Source organism: Macrobrachium rosenbergii, chromosome 14 (genome assembly GCF_040412425.1).
Source record: "Macrobrachium rosenbergii isolate ZJJX-2024 chromosome 14, ASM4041242v1, whole genome shotgun sequence".
Lineage (NCBI taxonomy): Eukaryota > Metazoa > Arthropoda > Malacostraca > Decapoda > Palaemonidae > Macrobrachium > Macrobrachium rosenbergii.
In genome coordinates, this window is record NC_089754.1 from 47,299,771 (window position 1) to 47,318,199 (window position 18,429).

At 38.0% G+C, this 18,429-nt stretch overlaps 1 protein-coding gene across 2 annotated transcripts in view; it reads left to right on the top strand.

Moving 5' to 3' along the window:
• The window catches only part of LOC136846093 (uncharacterized), a 217,597-nt gene that overhangs the window by 186,643 nt on the left and 12,525 nt on the right, over positions 1 to 18,429 (top strand). Inside the window, exon 3 of one of the 2 annotated variants that reach the window (XM_067116810.1) lies at positions 17,914 to 18,069. In XM_067116810.1, coding sequence (XP_066972911.1) covers positions 17,914 to 18,069 — 156 coding nt within the window. The remainder of the gene's footprint in view (positions 1 to 17,913; positions 18,070 to 18,429) is intronic. The other variant, XM_067116812.1, reaches the window with a different exon arrangement.

Below are 18,429 nucleotides of genomic sequence, written 5' to 3' on the forward strand. Positions count from 1 at the left end.
CTCCTAACAATTGATTCACAGTGCAACTGCGAGGTTTTCCTCCTGTTACATCTTTCAAGCCTTTTTACTGTCAATTTCCCTTTAACCGCTGAATGACCTCATAGAACCCAGCGCTTGGCCTATGGCCTAAGTTCTATATTCTGTTCTGTTCAATAAAGAAGTACTGGGGATAAAATGTAGTAGACCACCTAGCCACGTTCTGTGAAAAATTCAGTCTCACTCATGTAACGGAATGGAATGGAATATAGAGTTTAGACCAAAGGCCAGGCGCTGGGACCTATGAGGTCATTCAGCGCTGGAAGGGAAATTGAGACTAGAAAGGTCTGAAAGGTGTAACAGGAGGAAAACCTCGCAGTTGCACTATGAAACAAATGTTAGGATAGGGTGGATAGCAAGATGGAAGATAACATGAATGGAGGCACAGTAAAAGGAATGAAAGTTTTGCATCTAGGGCCCGAAGGGACGCTGCAAAGAACCTTTAGTAATGCCTACAGTGCACCCCGTGAGGTGCACTGACGGCACTAACCCTAACTACGGCGCATTCATGTAATACTCGACGTCATTCACTCTGCAGGCAGAAAACTCCATTCACGCTCATCAATCAGCCGTGAGATTACGCTCGCTGTAAATGGCAAAGCACTTACTATCGAAACTTAATAAGCTTCGTTACATTCAGATACTTGGTAACGAAAAATGCGCCTTAAGTTCCGCAACTTTAAGTTTCCTTTCGGCATCCAAGCGGCGTTGCATGGCGGAGAGCCCATTATTAATCTTACTATGAAAAATCGCTTCTGATAATCCATGCACAGCGCTCTATGTACTAAAAAAAGAAGGGGGAGTCTCGCTATGATTTAGAGCAAAATATATGTTTGCATACAAATATACTCGTTTACGGATAACTTTATTTATTTCTATATAAAAATGCGCATAATAGTAAGCACTGAATGACTGAGAAAGAAGGGATATATACTGTGTATGTATATATATATATATAATATATATATATATATATATATATATATATATATATATATATATATATATATATATATATATATATATATATATATATATATATATATATATATATATATATATATATTATATTATATTATTCGTAATGCAGAGAATGTCACCAGTTGATTCCTTATACACATACTGTAATATGTATCACGAAAAAATTTAAGCTTCACTACATATTATAAGAGCAGGCCTGCCGAGGCTGCAAAAAATTTTATCTGTACCTTCAGCAAATTTATTTCCACTACAGTTTTTAATTTTCGTTCTGCCAATGTGTAATTTGATGAAATAAATAAATACATAAATAGATAAAAATAAATAAATATATATATATACATATATATAATTTATTTTTATTTATATATATTAAATATATAAGTAAATAAATACATAAATCTACATACAAATAAAACTAAATAAAAAATAAATATAAATACATCAATAAAAATAAACAAAAATTAAATAAATAAAGCTCTCTGTCATTTTGGAGGGTAATAATAATATTTGCGTTCGCTGATATTCATGTTTGCAGATGGTTTAACGTAGAGTGTCAACCACAACGCATTAGCGTAATTCTAAACAAATTAGAGGCACAATTCCGCAAAATAACTCTCAATATTTGTAGAGCCAACAATTTAGGAAACGTGGTATCCTATCCAAGCCATCCTACCGCAGCAGCAGGTTCCTATCTCACGGGGCATAGGACCTGCGGCTAAAATATCTCAGTAAATCTCATTTCTATTATCAGTCGCAGCTGTTCTCTCTCTCTCTCTCTCTCTCTCTCTCTCTCTCTCTCTCTCTCTCTCTCTCTCTCTCTCTCTCTCGGCGTTTGGAAATGGAATCTTGTTATTTCTTTTATTTCTACAGGAGTCAGCTGTATGGCCTGATCTTTCATCTGGAAGGCGTGTATTCATTTATGCATGAACGATGATTATAATAATAATAATAATAATAATAATAATAATAATAAAAATAATGACTGCATCAAAACATACTATGAACTCTAGACAACTCCCTCTCCAAGAAAACTGTGAATAATAATATAATAATAATAATAATAATATTCTAGCTCACACCATCTCAAGCAAAGCTGTCAAAAGTTGCACCAATGTTCTACGTCTGTTGGGCAATTTGCGTAGAACATACGATAAACGTACCGAAATACCCCAGGGTAACATCATCGCCGATGCAAAACACCCGGAAAATTCAAAATAATGTAAAAACTATTCCATGAGCTTCTGGACAACCAGCTTTTTTGATGCAATATTTGTCACGTATGTTTGCGCCAAGGCTCCACCTCCTGCCGCCTCACACGGCTGCAGTTTTTCGCCCAAACCGGAATTTGTCGTCTGACCGACGTCGTGTAAAGAAAGGCTGATTCACATTATTACATCTCGTCACCGACACGTCACGTCACGTCAAAGCACGTGAGAATTTCTTACGTGTAATCAAATGGACTTGTTCACACCATCACGTCACGTCACCATCAAGCACATCGCATCCACCGTCCATCACGACACGTTTTCTTGGAAATAATATTTTGACGTGACGTGACGTGACGGTGCTTATAATGCAAGTTTCTTAACGCTAAAGCTGATAGTCACTGAGATTGGGCACGAATTGAACGGGATTGTGATGGATAATGTGAATACAAGGAACGGCACATGAGACGGTGACGTGGCGTGATATGTCGGTGACGTGATGGTATAACGTGAAACAGCCTTAAACGACTTCCTTAGATCTAAACCTTCATACCTGTTCCATTTCCCATACCCACACAACTTAACACATTCTCCACACAAGCACACATATCCCATACACATCCCCAACATTATTAGTAGTTAGTAGTAATAGTATTCACAGTTAATGACGTCATCACATCAATCAGCCAAATGGAACAATAGATGAACTGTGGTAACAAATATTAAATGTTCGTACAGTGGACTGAATAAGCTTGCATACATAAAATTAACACAAATACAGAAATATACATAAATGCACACATTCACTACCGTTTGGAAATCCAACTCTGGACAAGAAAATATTTGGGTATCAAAAATAAAGCATTGCATTCTCGGTTGACGTATATTCAAAGCATTTCAATCAAATTACAGTCTGGTAAAGTATTCACATTTTCATCCAGTTTCATATATCACACATTCTTGCTTTACATGAGAAAACTAACAGACGCTTTCGGTAAACTAAAGCCGATTAGCAGATAAATTAGGGAAAATACTATAGTAAAAAAAAAAATATACGTAAAGGAAAATAAATATACTTTTTAGTTTTCTGAAAAGAAAGCTATTATGCCGGCTTTGTCTGTCCGTCCGCACTTTTTTCTGTCCGCCCTCTGATCTTAAAAACTCCTGAGGCTAGAGGGCTGCAAATTGGTATGCTGATCATGCACCTTCCAATCAACAAACATACCAAACTGCAGCCCTCTCGCATTAGTAGTTTTTTAATTTTATTTAAGGTTAAAGTTAGCCATAATCATGCGCCTGGCAACGACGTACTCCAGGCCACCGCCGGGCCGTGCTTAAAGTTTCATGGGCCGCGGCTCATACAGCATTATACAGACCACCCAAAGATAGATCTATATTCGGTAGCCGTGATTATACGCTGTACAGAAAACTCGCATTTTTTACTTTTTGCGTTTTTTTTTTTTTTACTTTTTTCGTTTGTATACGTTACAGGTGGATATACGAATACATGACATCTTCCCCTAGTGCATACATACATACATACATACATACATACATTCATACATACATACACATACGTGTATATATATATATATATATATATATTATATCTATATTATATTATATATACATATATTTATATTTAGAGATATACACATAAGTATGTGTGTTATGTGCGCCTGCGCATACTGTATACAATGCGCCAGTAATAAATGTATAATTCCACGAAAAGACGAAAATATTAAATCACCGGCTTCCTCCAGGGGGCTACACCCAATTGGAAGAACTGAGAACAGTTCGAACATACGAGTAACTTGAAGATATATTCTACGGGCTATGGCAGAACCGAAAATACAAGCAGGACGAAAACCCGAAATCCGAGAGGGGTCCACCCTCGAAATGGTCCATCACCCGTGTCTTCTGTCTGTCCCATATCAACAAAACTCGAAATGGAATAAAGGGCAAAACTGAAAGGAGTAACCGCCTTTAAAACCGCCCCACATCTCTCTCTCTCTCTCTCTCTCTCTCTCTCTCTCTCTCTCTCTCTCTCTCTCTCTCTCTCTCTCTCTCTCACTTTTTTGTCCCGGTCACAGCAAAGGCATGACGAGTCGAAAACCCGGATCCGGACATCTCTCTCTCTCTCTCTCTCTCTCTCTCTCTCTCTCTCTCTCTCCGGTCAAAGCAAAGGCATGACGAGTCGAAAAACCGGATCCGGACAGCCTGATTAATCCGGATTTAACCGGAGAAATCCTTCGGCCAAATGTTTCATCAGCGGCAGTCAGGGGTGTCCTGTAAGAGGCTTCATCATCTTCTTCTTCTTCATTAGGAATAATATTGAAGTCCTTCGCTGCGTAGGATGAGATTCGGGATTCAGCTGCAGCACTCGCTCGATCATTTGATCCTAAAGGCCTCTTTCGCTATAAGCGGATCTTCCATCTTCCATGCGTCTCTAATGACTCGAGGTGTGACTGCCTTCATGCCCTATTTGCTGTGAGTCACGCTGCATAAAAGCAGACCGAAGGGATATATATCTATCTGTCTATCTATACATATATATATACATACATACATACATACATATATACATATGTATATATATGTGTGTGTGTGTGTGTGTGTGTAACACCAAGCTATTACCCCTAATAGGTAGCTGTGACTTCAGGTAACTCGCATTTCATGTTCCGAAAAAAGGTGCACCCAGTACTGACTAATTCATTAAATATTAATACCGTACTTCATGGTGGTAATGTATTGAGTCATCTTCGTTTCTTTTTTATAGTTTTCATTAAAACATCTTCCTTGATTGTTGCATAAAGCCAGTTACAAATTATTCTCTGCTACTACAGCAGGTGGTCTACGCAAAAATCTTATTCTGTGGAGTCTTGATGGTTACCTATCACAGAATTTATCACGTGCCATCACTAGTTATTGTATTTCTGCAACATTTGTATACTTATGAATGTATTATGCGTGTATCATTACCGTTACTTCATGAATAGAATTCAAGCAAACAAAAATGTTCCGTGATTCCCTAGTGAGCTTTCTCTTTCAGAGTTCCGGGAAAAGATAAGGATGCCAATGTGAGCCTCCCAAAAACGGATTATAAATCCTCGAATTTTGTCGAGATCAGGAATGTGCCTCAACCACCCAACCCCCCCTCAGCTCTTCCGGAAGATAAAAATACCTGCCCTGAACCTGACAATCGGTTTTTCATACAGAATTATTTTACTTTTCTGTTCACTTTACCTATTCTAGAATTTGGCCACCTTTTTTCCATATGAATTTCGTTTCTTTTTTTTTTTTTGTAACCCAACGAGCTGCCCGTATGAGCAAGAGCCTGTGTTGGCACAAGGCCAGTTTAATCTAACAGCATACAACACACGCAAACAGACACACACATATATACATATACATATATATATAAATGGATAAAAGTGAACCATAAAGGGATTGTTGAACCAACTCTCCTCTATGGAACTGAAGTGAGGATGCTAAGTGAAATTGAAAGAAAGACAGTGGAAGCTACAGAAATGATTTGTTTTTGTAGCATTTGTGGTACAATAAGAACCGAAGGATGAAAAATGGGGAAATACGCACTGTAGTAGTGGTAAATGTGTTAGTGTACATATCGAAATGGTTCGGTTGTGGAATGAATACAGGATGGTAACTGGTGAAAAGAGTTTACAGCTCAGAAGTGATAATGACTGCAAAGACACCAATAAGCATTTTTTTGTGAAACATGAAATGAACATAACACGAAGATGACAATATCAAATCTGGAAGGAAAGAGAGGAAGACCCAAAGTCGATAGATAGCTTGAGTGCAAGAGGTATTTACATCTGGGGAGAGAAAGAGTATGAAGCGGCTGGGGCTATGGAAGTTTTCTGCACTATGGGGTTCATCCACGATTCAGCAGTTAGAGTCTAGGTGTCTTTTCATCTCCTGGGATCCGTCCCTATAAGGGGAAACAGTTAGGGAAACAGTTACTTTTATATATATATATATATATATATATATATATATATATATATATATATATATATATATATATATATATATATATATATATATATATATATATTATATATATATATATATATATATATATATATATATACATATGTGTACATATATGTATTATATACATATTATATATATATATATATATATATATATATATATATATATATATATATATATATATATATACATATGTGTACATATATGTATTATATATATATATATATACATATATATATATATATATAACACATATATAAATATACGTACATATATATACATACATACATAGAATGCCTGTGTACACGAACACCCACTTACTACAGCTTCAAATACCTGCAAACGTTTATATATACAAGCGTAAGGTCATGTTTGTATGAACGCATGTCCGGGGGCAGATATATCTGCAACACACCGACACCATAACTGAATCTCTCTTAACTTGTTTGTTTGTTCAGCGTAAACAAACCTCGCATGTGCTGGGGTCCTGTCACGTTCGGTTGCATAAACATCCAGTCAGAGACTTCACGGTTTGTTTACAACTGAATGATGTGTTGACAGTCGCCGTTTTAAGACGTCGTGAAAGAAGAAGGCGCATAACACGGGTAATTAAATTCTCCCGGCGAATGGAATGCGTCAAGACTAATCTAAATTGAAAATATCGAACTGAATTGAATAGAGAATTCAGGCCAAAGGCCAATCACTGGGACCTGTGAGACTGTTCAGCCCTGAAAGGGAAATTAACAGTAAAAGGTTTGAGAGGTGTAACAGGAGGAAAATCTCAAAGCAGTTGCACTATGATTCAACTGTTAGGAGAGGCTGAAAAGTAAGATGGAAGAAAGAGAATATGAAATGAGGTACAGTAAAAGGAACGAAAGGAGTTGCAGCTAGGGGCCGAAGGCACGCTGCAAAGATCTTCAGTAATGCCTACAGTGCACCGCATGAGGTGCACTGACGGCACTAACCCCCTACGGAAAAGACAGTAATTTAAACACTGATTATTATTGTGTTGGTATCAAAGGGATTGCATAATCACTCTTTGGATTAATAAAGATTGCGATAAAAAAGGGCACATATTTTCACGTAACTGCACGTACCATGAACAGAAGTAAATTCAGTACTTTTCTCAGAAAATAAGGATTCACGAAATCTCACCGAGCTGCCAACATGTGATAAATCATCTTTTTCATTAACGCTCTCCACTAAGGCAGTTCATGACAGATCGCCTTCGCTCTCCACTATTTTGAGTCTCTTTTCATTATCTCACAAGACCTCTAATTGATCTTAACCAGCAATGCGCCCATTACCCTCCCTTTTCGGTTCCTTAACATCCATTCTTCCGTGAATCGGTTTTTATAGTTCTCTTTAAAAGAAAACTATTGAGTCGGCTTTGTCTGTCCGTCCGCACTTTATTCTGCACGCACTTTTTCTGTCCGCCCTCAGATCTTAAAAACTGCTGAAGGCTAGAGGGCTGCAAATTGGTATGTTAATCATCCACCGTCCAATCATCAAACATACCAAATTGCAGCCCTCTACCCTAGTAGATTTTATTTAAGGTTAAAGTTTGCCATAATCGTGCTTCTGGCAACAATATAGGATAAGCCACCACCGAGACCACCGAAAGACATCTATTTTCGGTGGCCTTGATTAAAGTGAGCAAATAAAGATCAGAGGGTCACACTTCAGAACGTAAAAGCACCGTCCTTTTTCTCAGAGAAGTGAAGAACTTCAGTTAGCGTCAAACCAAACCATTACTTATTGCCTCTTCCACAGCAAAATCATTCCAGGAACTTTAACTAATTTTCAGATACAAACACTGACTTTGGTCATTTCTTATATCACACCGATATATTCAACTAAATCCTCCTTACAGTTATATCATACTAGATCCTCCATGTCCAAATACGGGCTATTATGACCCACTGCTTGACCCATGACCCATGCTTAGCTTCCTACGAATGACAGCCATCTCTAAGTCTCAATACAAAACGCTGGAATAAATTTCCTTTTAATTTCCTGTCCCTTTTCTCTTTGTCACTTATCTGCGAAAATTATTTTCATGATCACGACTCACCGATGAATTTTAAATGCAAAATTTCTACAAATTTCGCTCTTGGCTTCCAACGAATTAGACATCCATTTTCCCTCTGGATTCGCGAATTTTATTTCTTTTTAATTCCTTATCCTCGTTTTCCAAGAAATCGTCTTCCTTAGTCATCAGTGTAATGCTGGGACATGCTTGCAGTGAATTTTTCATTCCCACTTCCTTTTAGTCTGTAGGCCATTAATCATTAAATGAATTCCTCTTCATTGTTGCTTGGGAATTTCAATTCTTTTTAGTGTTCATTTAATTTTCGAATTTCATAAATACATTCATATATGTGTATGTATATATATATATATATATATATATATATATATATATATATATATATATATATATATATATATATATATATATATATATATATATATATATATATATATATATGTATGTATATATATATATATATATATATATATATATATATATATATATATATATATATATATATATATATATATATATATATATATATATACATAATTTCAATACGTTTTCGTTTGGTGCATTCCTCTTCAGTCACTTGCCGGTAATTTTTCACACTTTATTATATAAAAAATCTACAGGTTTTATTACCACCCCTGGTACGAAATCTACATACGCATTTCATACGAATTTCCGAACTATACCATTTATGAATTACCGATTCCGATTACCGAATTCCGACCTCCTCATTTCAGCCGGTCAGAAACTCGTCAAAACCCCGAGAGGAAAATGTATCGCGAATGTATCCCGACGGAGGAATACGCGAAGAGGCTATCATAAATCTGAGTGTATGAGCCGTTAGTGGGCCACTCATTCCAACAGGTGTCTCTTTAATTCTCACAGGTCATCCATTTATCTTCCTCATTTACTCTGGGCAACTCATAAACAGACTTGCCTCGGGAGGCAAGGCAGGACTAGAAATTTATCAGCGACCCGAAAATCTCTCTCTCTCTCTCTCTCTCTCTCTCTCTCTCTCTCTCTCTCTCTGTTTTGGAAGCAGTGGTTGAGATAGTCTGTGTGTGTGTGTTTTTGACGCAGTGTTTGAGGTATTCTCTCTCTCTCTCTCTCTCTCTCTCTCTCTCTCTCTCTCTCTCTCTCTCTCTCTCTCTGTTTTGCAGGCAGTGGTTGAAGTAGTGTCTCTCTCTCTCTCTCTCTCTCTTTCTCTCTCTCTCTCTCTCTCTCTGTTTTGCAGGCAGTGGTTGAAGTAGTCTCTCTCTCTCTCTCTCTCTCTCTCTCTCTCTCTCTCTCTCTCTCTCTCTCTCTCTCTCTTAGAAGGACTGGCTGGGGCATTAAATAATCAGTTATCGCTCACTGAAACAAAGTGACGGACACCGTATAAACAGAAACTACATTTAAATTCTAAATGCTTAAATAAATTCACCCATAATTAGCGTAACACAGAAATTTTCTATAACACTCGCAGCATTTCACATATGCACGAAATCATTAATCATTACAGCACAGAGATGAAATAAAAAATAGTTATTATGATATCACTTTCATCTCGTATTAATGCAAAAGTGACCCAATTTGAATCCGACAGTGGAATCACTCTAGTGTTCCATTTTCGTGACTTTCTCATGCAAAAATGAAAAAATAATAGTAATAAATAAAAGTCTATTTTAATGCATCTCATAATCAAGAATTTATCGACTTGACCCCGTTACTATGCGACTCATGGCGATAAAGCCTATGTGTATTCGCCTACATCCATACGTAAATATGAACAAAGCAATTTTATTCGTACCGTATCATTTCATGTCTCGGGGATAAAGTAATGTCGCTGGCCACTTTATGGGAGGCTCTCCTTCCTTTTACATTCAGCGCCGAATCGTTTTTCGTCTGGATTTTTATGTTCGAGTATCTGAAAGAATGTTTTTTTTTTTTTTCCGAACAGGGTCAGGGTTAAAGGCTTTCCTATACTTTATCTCCCTTGCTAACATCCCCTCCTATTTTTAGTTCAATAACAACCGGTCTTAAATCCAGCAGAAGGATTTGGCAACAGATATCGCCGTGACGAGAGAGAGAGAGAGAGAGAGAGAGAGAGAGAGAGAGAGAGAGAGAGAGAGAGAGAGAGGCTACAAAAACACCAAGTAAATAATGCCTCGAAGTTTCTTCGGCGCAATCGAGTTTTCTGTACAGCCGCTACAACGTACAATCAAGGCCACCGAAAACAGATCTATCTTTCGGTGGTCTCGGTATAATGCTGTATGAACCGCGGCCCATGAATCCTTAACTACGGCCCAGTGGTGGCCTATCCTATATCGTTGCCAGATGCACGATAATAGCTAACTTTAACATTAATAAAATCAAAACTACTGAGGGTAGTGGGCTGCAATTTGGTATGTTTGATGATTGGAGGGTGGATGATCAACATACCAATTTGCAGCCCTCTAGCCTCAGTAGTTTTTAAGATCTAAGGGCGGAAGGACGGACCAAGCCGGCACAACAGTTTTCTTCTACAGAAAACTAAAACATGGGAGAAATGTGAACACCAAGGAATATGGGTTAAAAAGATTTTCGAATAAACCTGGTTTACTCAAGCAACCCTAAATTAAGCTTCAGATTCAAGCCCTGCTTTTTCTAACCTAATCCTGTAATAAGAAATGAAGCTGGTGTCAAATAACCAAAGATGATGCTAGATTATATTAATCGTGCAGCTTATGAAGTTAATAAATAAAATAAATGAATCAGCTGTCTGTTAAAAGTCTGAAATTTTCCTATTGCAACTCAGAACTGAACGACACCCTATTGTATAAAATACATACTGTATGTATGTATGTATGTATGTATGTATGTATGTATGTATGTATGTATGTATGTATGTATGTATGGATCATGCTGCGCTGCAGCAAATAAAATAAAACCTTTCCAGCGGTCCTAAGGTAAAAAACCTGGTACAAAACGTAACGCTAGACCTTCCCTGCCACTTAACATGCAGCCTTAAACTCTTCCTGCTTTCAGAATTCTTGGATAGAGTTAAGAGTAGTCGATAACTACGTTAGTGCTGATTTTTACTGCGGGAGGAAGCCTCGACGCCAGGCCCTACCGCGGTACATACACTTGACAAAAAAATAATAAAAAAAAAAAGAGGAATTTCCCGGCTTTCCTTCGAGGAAGAAGGAGGGAGATCCCGGATGGAAGAGGGAAGGATGTGAGAAGGAGGAGGGATGGGAAAAAGGAGGAGAATAAGTCTCCTCTGGCCGTTCCTTTTTGGCTGCTGGAGTTTCCTCACCACTCCCGGATCCTTCTGGCGGGGCGCGGTAAAGGCGTCTCGATCGAAAACAAAAGCGAGCCGCCGCCGACCGGCTGGTTTAACAGCTTCTGCGAGCGGCACTTAACGGATCACGTTGCTTCCTGCGGAATAACCAATCGCCTGGCGCATTTAATGAAAGTTATTGGGGAGGAATTTGGTCCTCCAGCTCCACGGGCGTTGTTAAATCGTTATCAAGGAAACTTACCGTTGGAAAGTTAAGGCCAATGACCTCATTTGAGGCCCGAATTCGCATTTGTAACGTGGTGGAAACTTGGTTAGGGCATGAAAGGTCATGTCCGTCAGTATAAAATAACCAGACCACTGAGCTGATTAACAGCTCTCCTAGGGCTGGCCCGAAGGATTAGACTTATTTTACGTGGCTAAGAACCAATTGGTTACCTAGCAACGGACCTACAGCTTATTGTGGAATCCGAACCACATTATACCGAGAAATGAATTTCTATCACCTGAAATAAATTCCTCTAATTCTTCGGGGGTTGGCCGGCCGGAGACTAAACCGAACTCGGGCCCGAACTATATTATACCGAGCAGAGTGCTAGCCGAGACCAGAGTGCTACCCACTCGTCCAACGAGGAACTAGTACCATCTAGAAAACGCATAACAATTGCACCAATAATATCTACAGAACACCTCTTCCATAACGACAAACAGTTTAGCAAGCGTGATGACATGAGGAGACAAAAGAAAAAAATTCATATGTTAGATCATCACGACAACATGTAATAAAAGAGGATTGGAAAAATGTCAGTGACAAACGAGAGGAAAGATGATAACAGATCAGCACCGACCTTTGAAAATTAAAGAGGGAGTGTGACGCTCTGAAACTGTCTCTGTTTTTTTATATATTTTGTTCTACAGTTTGATGTTTTTTCCAAGAGAGTTTGAAAGAGTTGGTGATTGAAAGAACAACGAGAGTGGCTACCGGAAAAAGTGGGGAGAGAGAGCAGATATGTGGTCTACAAGGATCCCGAGATGTAACCGAGTACCGGACCTTTTCCTGAAAAAAAAGCAGGACGCCATATCTTAAAAACTTACTATACAATTTTCTTGAAAATAATCTCATCATGTTTCCCACGCCCAAATGACAATATTGATTTTACCCTAACCTAACCTAGGGGCATGGCAAAAAAAAAAAAAAAACCGGGGCTGGTGCAATACTAGCATACATCTCAGGAATTTGCATCCCGGAGCGTCATCTGAGATTTGGGCGAATCAGTGTACTTTGTAAACACAACTGCTTCCTCGACTTCAAAGATAAATTATGACATCAAAAATGCTTTTGATGAAGTTTAAGAACTTAGTATACGACTGAATAAAGTCCACTCCATTACGGATAAATACATTCAATGTGGTAATCTAAAGTAATCTCAAATACATATTTCCATTTAGGCTAACGACCTGGTCTTTGGAACCTAACCATATCGATTAGTGCAGGGTGGATTCGGACCTAATTTCTAATAATTATCACCAGAGGAACTCAGGTCCTCTTCAGATATCCCTACTGAATGAACAGTACTATATTTCTTAAGGACAATTCCAAAATACAAAGTACCCTATATACCGGTACACTGCTGTTACCCTTCCTGGTATAAAATTTCTTACTGTGCGAGCAAAGATTATTTTTCCTCTGAGGAAAACTTTTTCTTCAAGTTAGAAAACAACAGTGATTTTATAAATAAGTCATTCATTTCTACACAAGTCGAGCATCATGGCCAAAACTATAGCTTAACGAATACACACATTCCTCCAATTCTGCTTAAGTTAACCACTTGGCAGTTTCTCTTTATTGTTCCTGTTTAAAAAAGAACACAAAATTGACCCAACTGTTGGCGTGTAGATCATAGTATTGGTCACGCAACGAAGAACGAAACACAAATGTTCCGCAGCGTTAACTTATTTCCAATCGTCCGAACCCACATTTCATATGCAAATCTCCCATTATCATCAATGAACTGGATGAACGAGGCATTTTATTTTCAAAGCGGAGAGAGAAAGAGCTGAAGCCTAATTACCGCTCTTTCAATGACGGACATAACAACGAAGAAGTGAATTACGAGCCCGCAAATAACTGCACAGTAAAGGACATTCAACGCGAACCCGTTTTATGACAGGAATGACGTTACCATAACTACCCTGGCTGTATACGTCGTGAATCATACCGAGTAGCGCGAACTGAACTGAATACAGAATTTAGGCCAAAGGCCAAGCACTGGGACCTATGGGGTCAATCAGTGCTGAAACGGAAATTGACAGCAAAAGGTTTGAAAGGTGTAACAGGAGTAAAACCTCAAAGCAGTTACACTATGAATTAATTGTTAGGAGAGGGTGGAAAGTAAGATGGAAGAAAGAGAATATGAAAGGACGTACAGTAAAGGAAGTTCTATACGTGGACGGGGTCATTTGGATAGGATTATAGAATTTAGGCCAATGGCCAAGCGCTGGGACCTATACGGTCATTCAGAGCTGACATGGAAACACAGTAAGAAGGTTTGAAAGGCGTAACAAGAGGAAAATCTCGCAGTTGCACTGTGAAACTATTGTTAGAGAGGGTGGTAAGTCAGGTGGAAGAAAGAGAATATGAAAGGAGGTACAGTAAAAAGGAATGAAAGGGGTTGCAGCTAGGAGCCGAAGGGACGCTGCAAAGAATCTTAAGAAATGCCTACGGTGCACCACGTGAGGTGCACTGACGGCACTACCCCCCTAAGGGGAAGGGGTCATTTGATTGCTTTGATTGTGGACTTAAGCATGAATTAGTTTGATGACGTATGTACAGCAAAGATGAATATTTCAAACTCGCTACAGATAACTACGAACGAAAAACTTAATAGAAAAAATTAAATTATTTGTGCATTGAATTTCACGCAACAAAGTAAACGTAGTGGTAATTCGCTGTCTAAAATGACGTTCTAAAATAAAACTGAATGCTGGCGAGAGGAATGTAAAATTGATATTTCCTCAAACTTCCAAAATATTTCACACAGTTGCAGTTGCTCTTTGAGGTCGACCGGTGTCGAGGTCACAGGATGTTATGTGCTGTGAGTTTTATTTTTAAAAAAGCCTATTTGAAGATATATTTATATATATATATATATATATATATATATATATATATATATAGAGAGAGAGAGAGAGAGAGAGAGAGAGAGAGAGAGAGAGAGAGAGAGAGAGAGAGAGAGAGAGAGAGATGCCAGTGCTTTAATTCCCCTATGAAACTCTCGTGTTTCGGAATGAGAGGCACGAAGCTTTGTGGAGTTTAAATTATGAAAAACCCTTAATAAGCTTATCATGAAAATATTTATGCTTCACTTTATTATTCCCTTAACGTCCACGGTTTTGTAACCATTTTCATTTATTTTGAGCTGACGTTCCTTATACCAGTGTCAGCGCTGTTTACTGAACTTTTTTTTTCATAAAGGAACACCCATTTTTTTTTTTTTTTTTTTTTGTAAGAGAAGCGAACATGGAACCGAAGCTGGCACCGTGCCATCGTGTCGACTTATTAATTAAAGCAATGTGGAAAAACGAGTTGTAAAATTTTGTCTTCTCTGAGGATCTAATATCCTTGAGGATGAAAACACAAAGCTTTTTATTTATCAAGGACAATGAGGTCATAATATGACTTCCAGTGCAGTGGAGTAACAATTTCGCAAGCCGGTTTTTCATGAACAGAAAACGATAATGCTTTAGTGATACAATATGGAGAATGTCCTTTCACTCTCTCTGCAGATATGCAAATGCACAATTTTACGTATAAATCATATACATTATCGAGGTAATGGCATAAACATTCACCTTTCAGTTTTTTTTATTTTTTTTTTAGGGGGGGAGGGGGGGGGGGAACTGGTGTCATCGATGAAATTCGACTTTAGCGCATTTATCAGGAGCATTTTATGCCCGAAATGAAGCTTTCATTCGCTGGGCGAGGGAAAATCTCATATAGAACTTTTAAGTTTATTTTCCACGGACGGGGAAAAATTTCAAATTAGACTTTTAAGTGTATTTTCCATGTGTTCCTAATGGACTTGCAAGTGGATTTTGAAGAAATTTTTAAATACATGTCTTTAACTTGACCTGGGATTATATCCTCCACATCATTTAAAAGTTCATCTTTTAAATGAGATTCACAATGGACCATCCGGAATATTCAGGATGATTTATAAGCAAATACTTTAAAAACATGCAGAAAAAACGCTTCAGACGAACAGCAAGAAGCTATTCCAGTTGAACGATAATGTAGAACCTGGTGAGACAACTCCAGAACTAAAAAAAAAAAAACTTCTGGGTTTTCAACTTGATCACCAAAAGATGATATGCAGATTTTCCACGCAAATTTCGAAAAGGTTTGCCAAAATAAACTTCAGAAAACTCACACAGGATTTTCAGATCGACCAGGAAATAGATCTGACGAGAGATCAGGAAACAGATCTGAAGAGAGATCAGGAAATAACTCTTTCGCAACTGGTTGTACACCAGTAGATCTCATAGTTATCAGGCAACGGTGAGATTGGAACTATTTCAGCTCTAGTATAACATACAGTGAACGTATGATTTGAAGTAAATTTTTATCCTTAGTGGTTCATCAGTGGTATAGCACTGAAATGGAATGGAATAGAGAGTTTAGGCCAAAGGCCAAGCACAGGGACCTATGAGGTCATTCAGCGTTGGAAAGAAAAAGAGTAGGTAAGTTTGAAAGGTATAACGGGAGGAAAACCTCGCAGCTGCCTATGAAATAATTGTTAGGAGAGGGTGGACAGCAAGATGGAAGAAAGATAATATGAATGGAGGTACAGTAACAGGGGTACAGAATTTAGCTTGCTCTCGCTAACCTTTGTCCGAGTCTTGGGGTGGGAAACATTTTTTTATTCATTCGTTTCCCACTTCGGATTGCAAGGTTTTCTGTGGTAAAAACCTCCAAACTACTGGCAACTGGGTGTTCTCACAACCAAGCCAAACCCTTATTCGTACCATATGTTGCAATAAGCATGCAGTATCAATATTTTCATTTCATGTATATTTTTATTACTGCTTATTACTTTTATTCTAACCTCATATCCTCATTAACAGCATATTTACTGATCTCATCTGATGTTCTTCGTAACATCAGAAGCAGCTGATGCTATCATCAACTGCCAAAACCCATATCTTCATCTGGTGGCTCAATATAGATGATATCAATATAGACTGCTTTTCAGGTGATATTCCATTAATAATCAATATGCTTAACCTCATTTCTTGTTCGCATTAATAGCCAGTAATTTTATTTTCATTAACAAGATGTTTGCTCTTCGTCATTCGATGTTCTCCTCGACAGCAAATATATATATGCTTTCTCTTATCCAGTGTTCTCATAAACAGCTGATAGGTTAATTCCCATCTAATGTTGTCATGAACCCCCAATATACTTCCTGCCATCCAATGTTCCCAATAAAGATCAAAATGTTATTATCTGCCATTCTCATTAACAGCCAGTAGCTTAATCTCATCCATTATTGCCATGTTGAACAGTCAACAAGCTCAATCTCATCCGACGTTTCATTAACATAGATAAGCATCTTCTCATCCAATGATCTCATGAACGGAAGATAAACTTACTCTCACTAACAGCCGATATTATCATTAACAGCCGGGAGAGTCAACAGGTTTATTTTCATCCACGGTTCATTAACATCAAATGAGCTCGTTCTCAGCCAATGATCTCATGAATAGAAGATAAACTTAATATCATTAACAGCCGATATTCCCATTAACAGCTGGAACAGTCAATAAACCTATTCTCATCCAACGTTTCATTTACATCAAATATACTCATTCTCAGCCAGTGATCTCATGAACAGAAGATACTTACTCTCATTAACAGCCGATATTCCCATTAACAGCTGGAACAGTCAATGGGTTCATTCTCATCCGGCATTTCATTAACATCAACTGCACTCATTCTCAGCCAGTGATCTCATGAACAGATGATAAACTTCTCTCATTAACAGTCGATATTCCCATTAACAGCCAGAGTAGTCAGTAGGTTCATTCTCATCCAACGTTTCATTAACATCAAATGTGCTCATTCTCAGCCAGTGATCTCATGACCAGATGATAAATTTACTCTCATTAATAGTCGATATTCCCACTAACCGCCAGAGTAGTCAGTAGGTTTACCCTCATCCAACGTTTCAATAACATCAAATGTGTGCATTCTCAGCAGTGATCTCGTGAATAAAAGACAAACTCTCATTAACAGCCGTTAACTGTCATCTTAAGTTCTCACGAAGAGCCGAGACACTTCACCTCATCCGATTCTGTTCTTTCAGAACCAGAGCAACAGAAGCTGCACTCGATGGGTTTCCCTCTTAGCGGCTGTCTCAATTACCTGTCGCGCCACTTCATTGACAATGAATCCAAGAATGACTGGGTACAGAGTAAGTGTCAAGAAGACAATATCTTACGCCGTCCTGGCGTTTTGATGAGTAAGTGTGTTTGTCACAATTACTATATCTGTAGTCTCCTGTAGTTTTGCTGGGGTGTAGAGTAAGTGTGTTGTCTGTCCTCAAGGGAAATGTTTTTTTTTTATTTTATTTCTTTTTTACATTTCTCATTTTTCCATTGCCAATGATTATTATAGTCTGCATTGAGAAGCACCAAATTTACATAAAATTTTCTTATGTTGCACATTGTAACTTCCATTAAAGACACGGCAGTGCCTTTTCCAAATTTTCTTGTTTTGAAGAGGTGAATGATTCGCAATAAAATTAAAAGCTTTTTCTTTAATCTGAACAGCCACGATTGTAAAGCATGAACTGCATTAAAGACAACACATTCATTTTCAT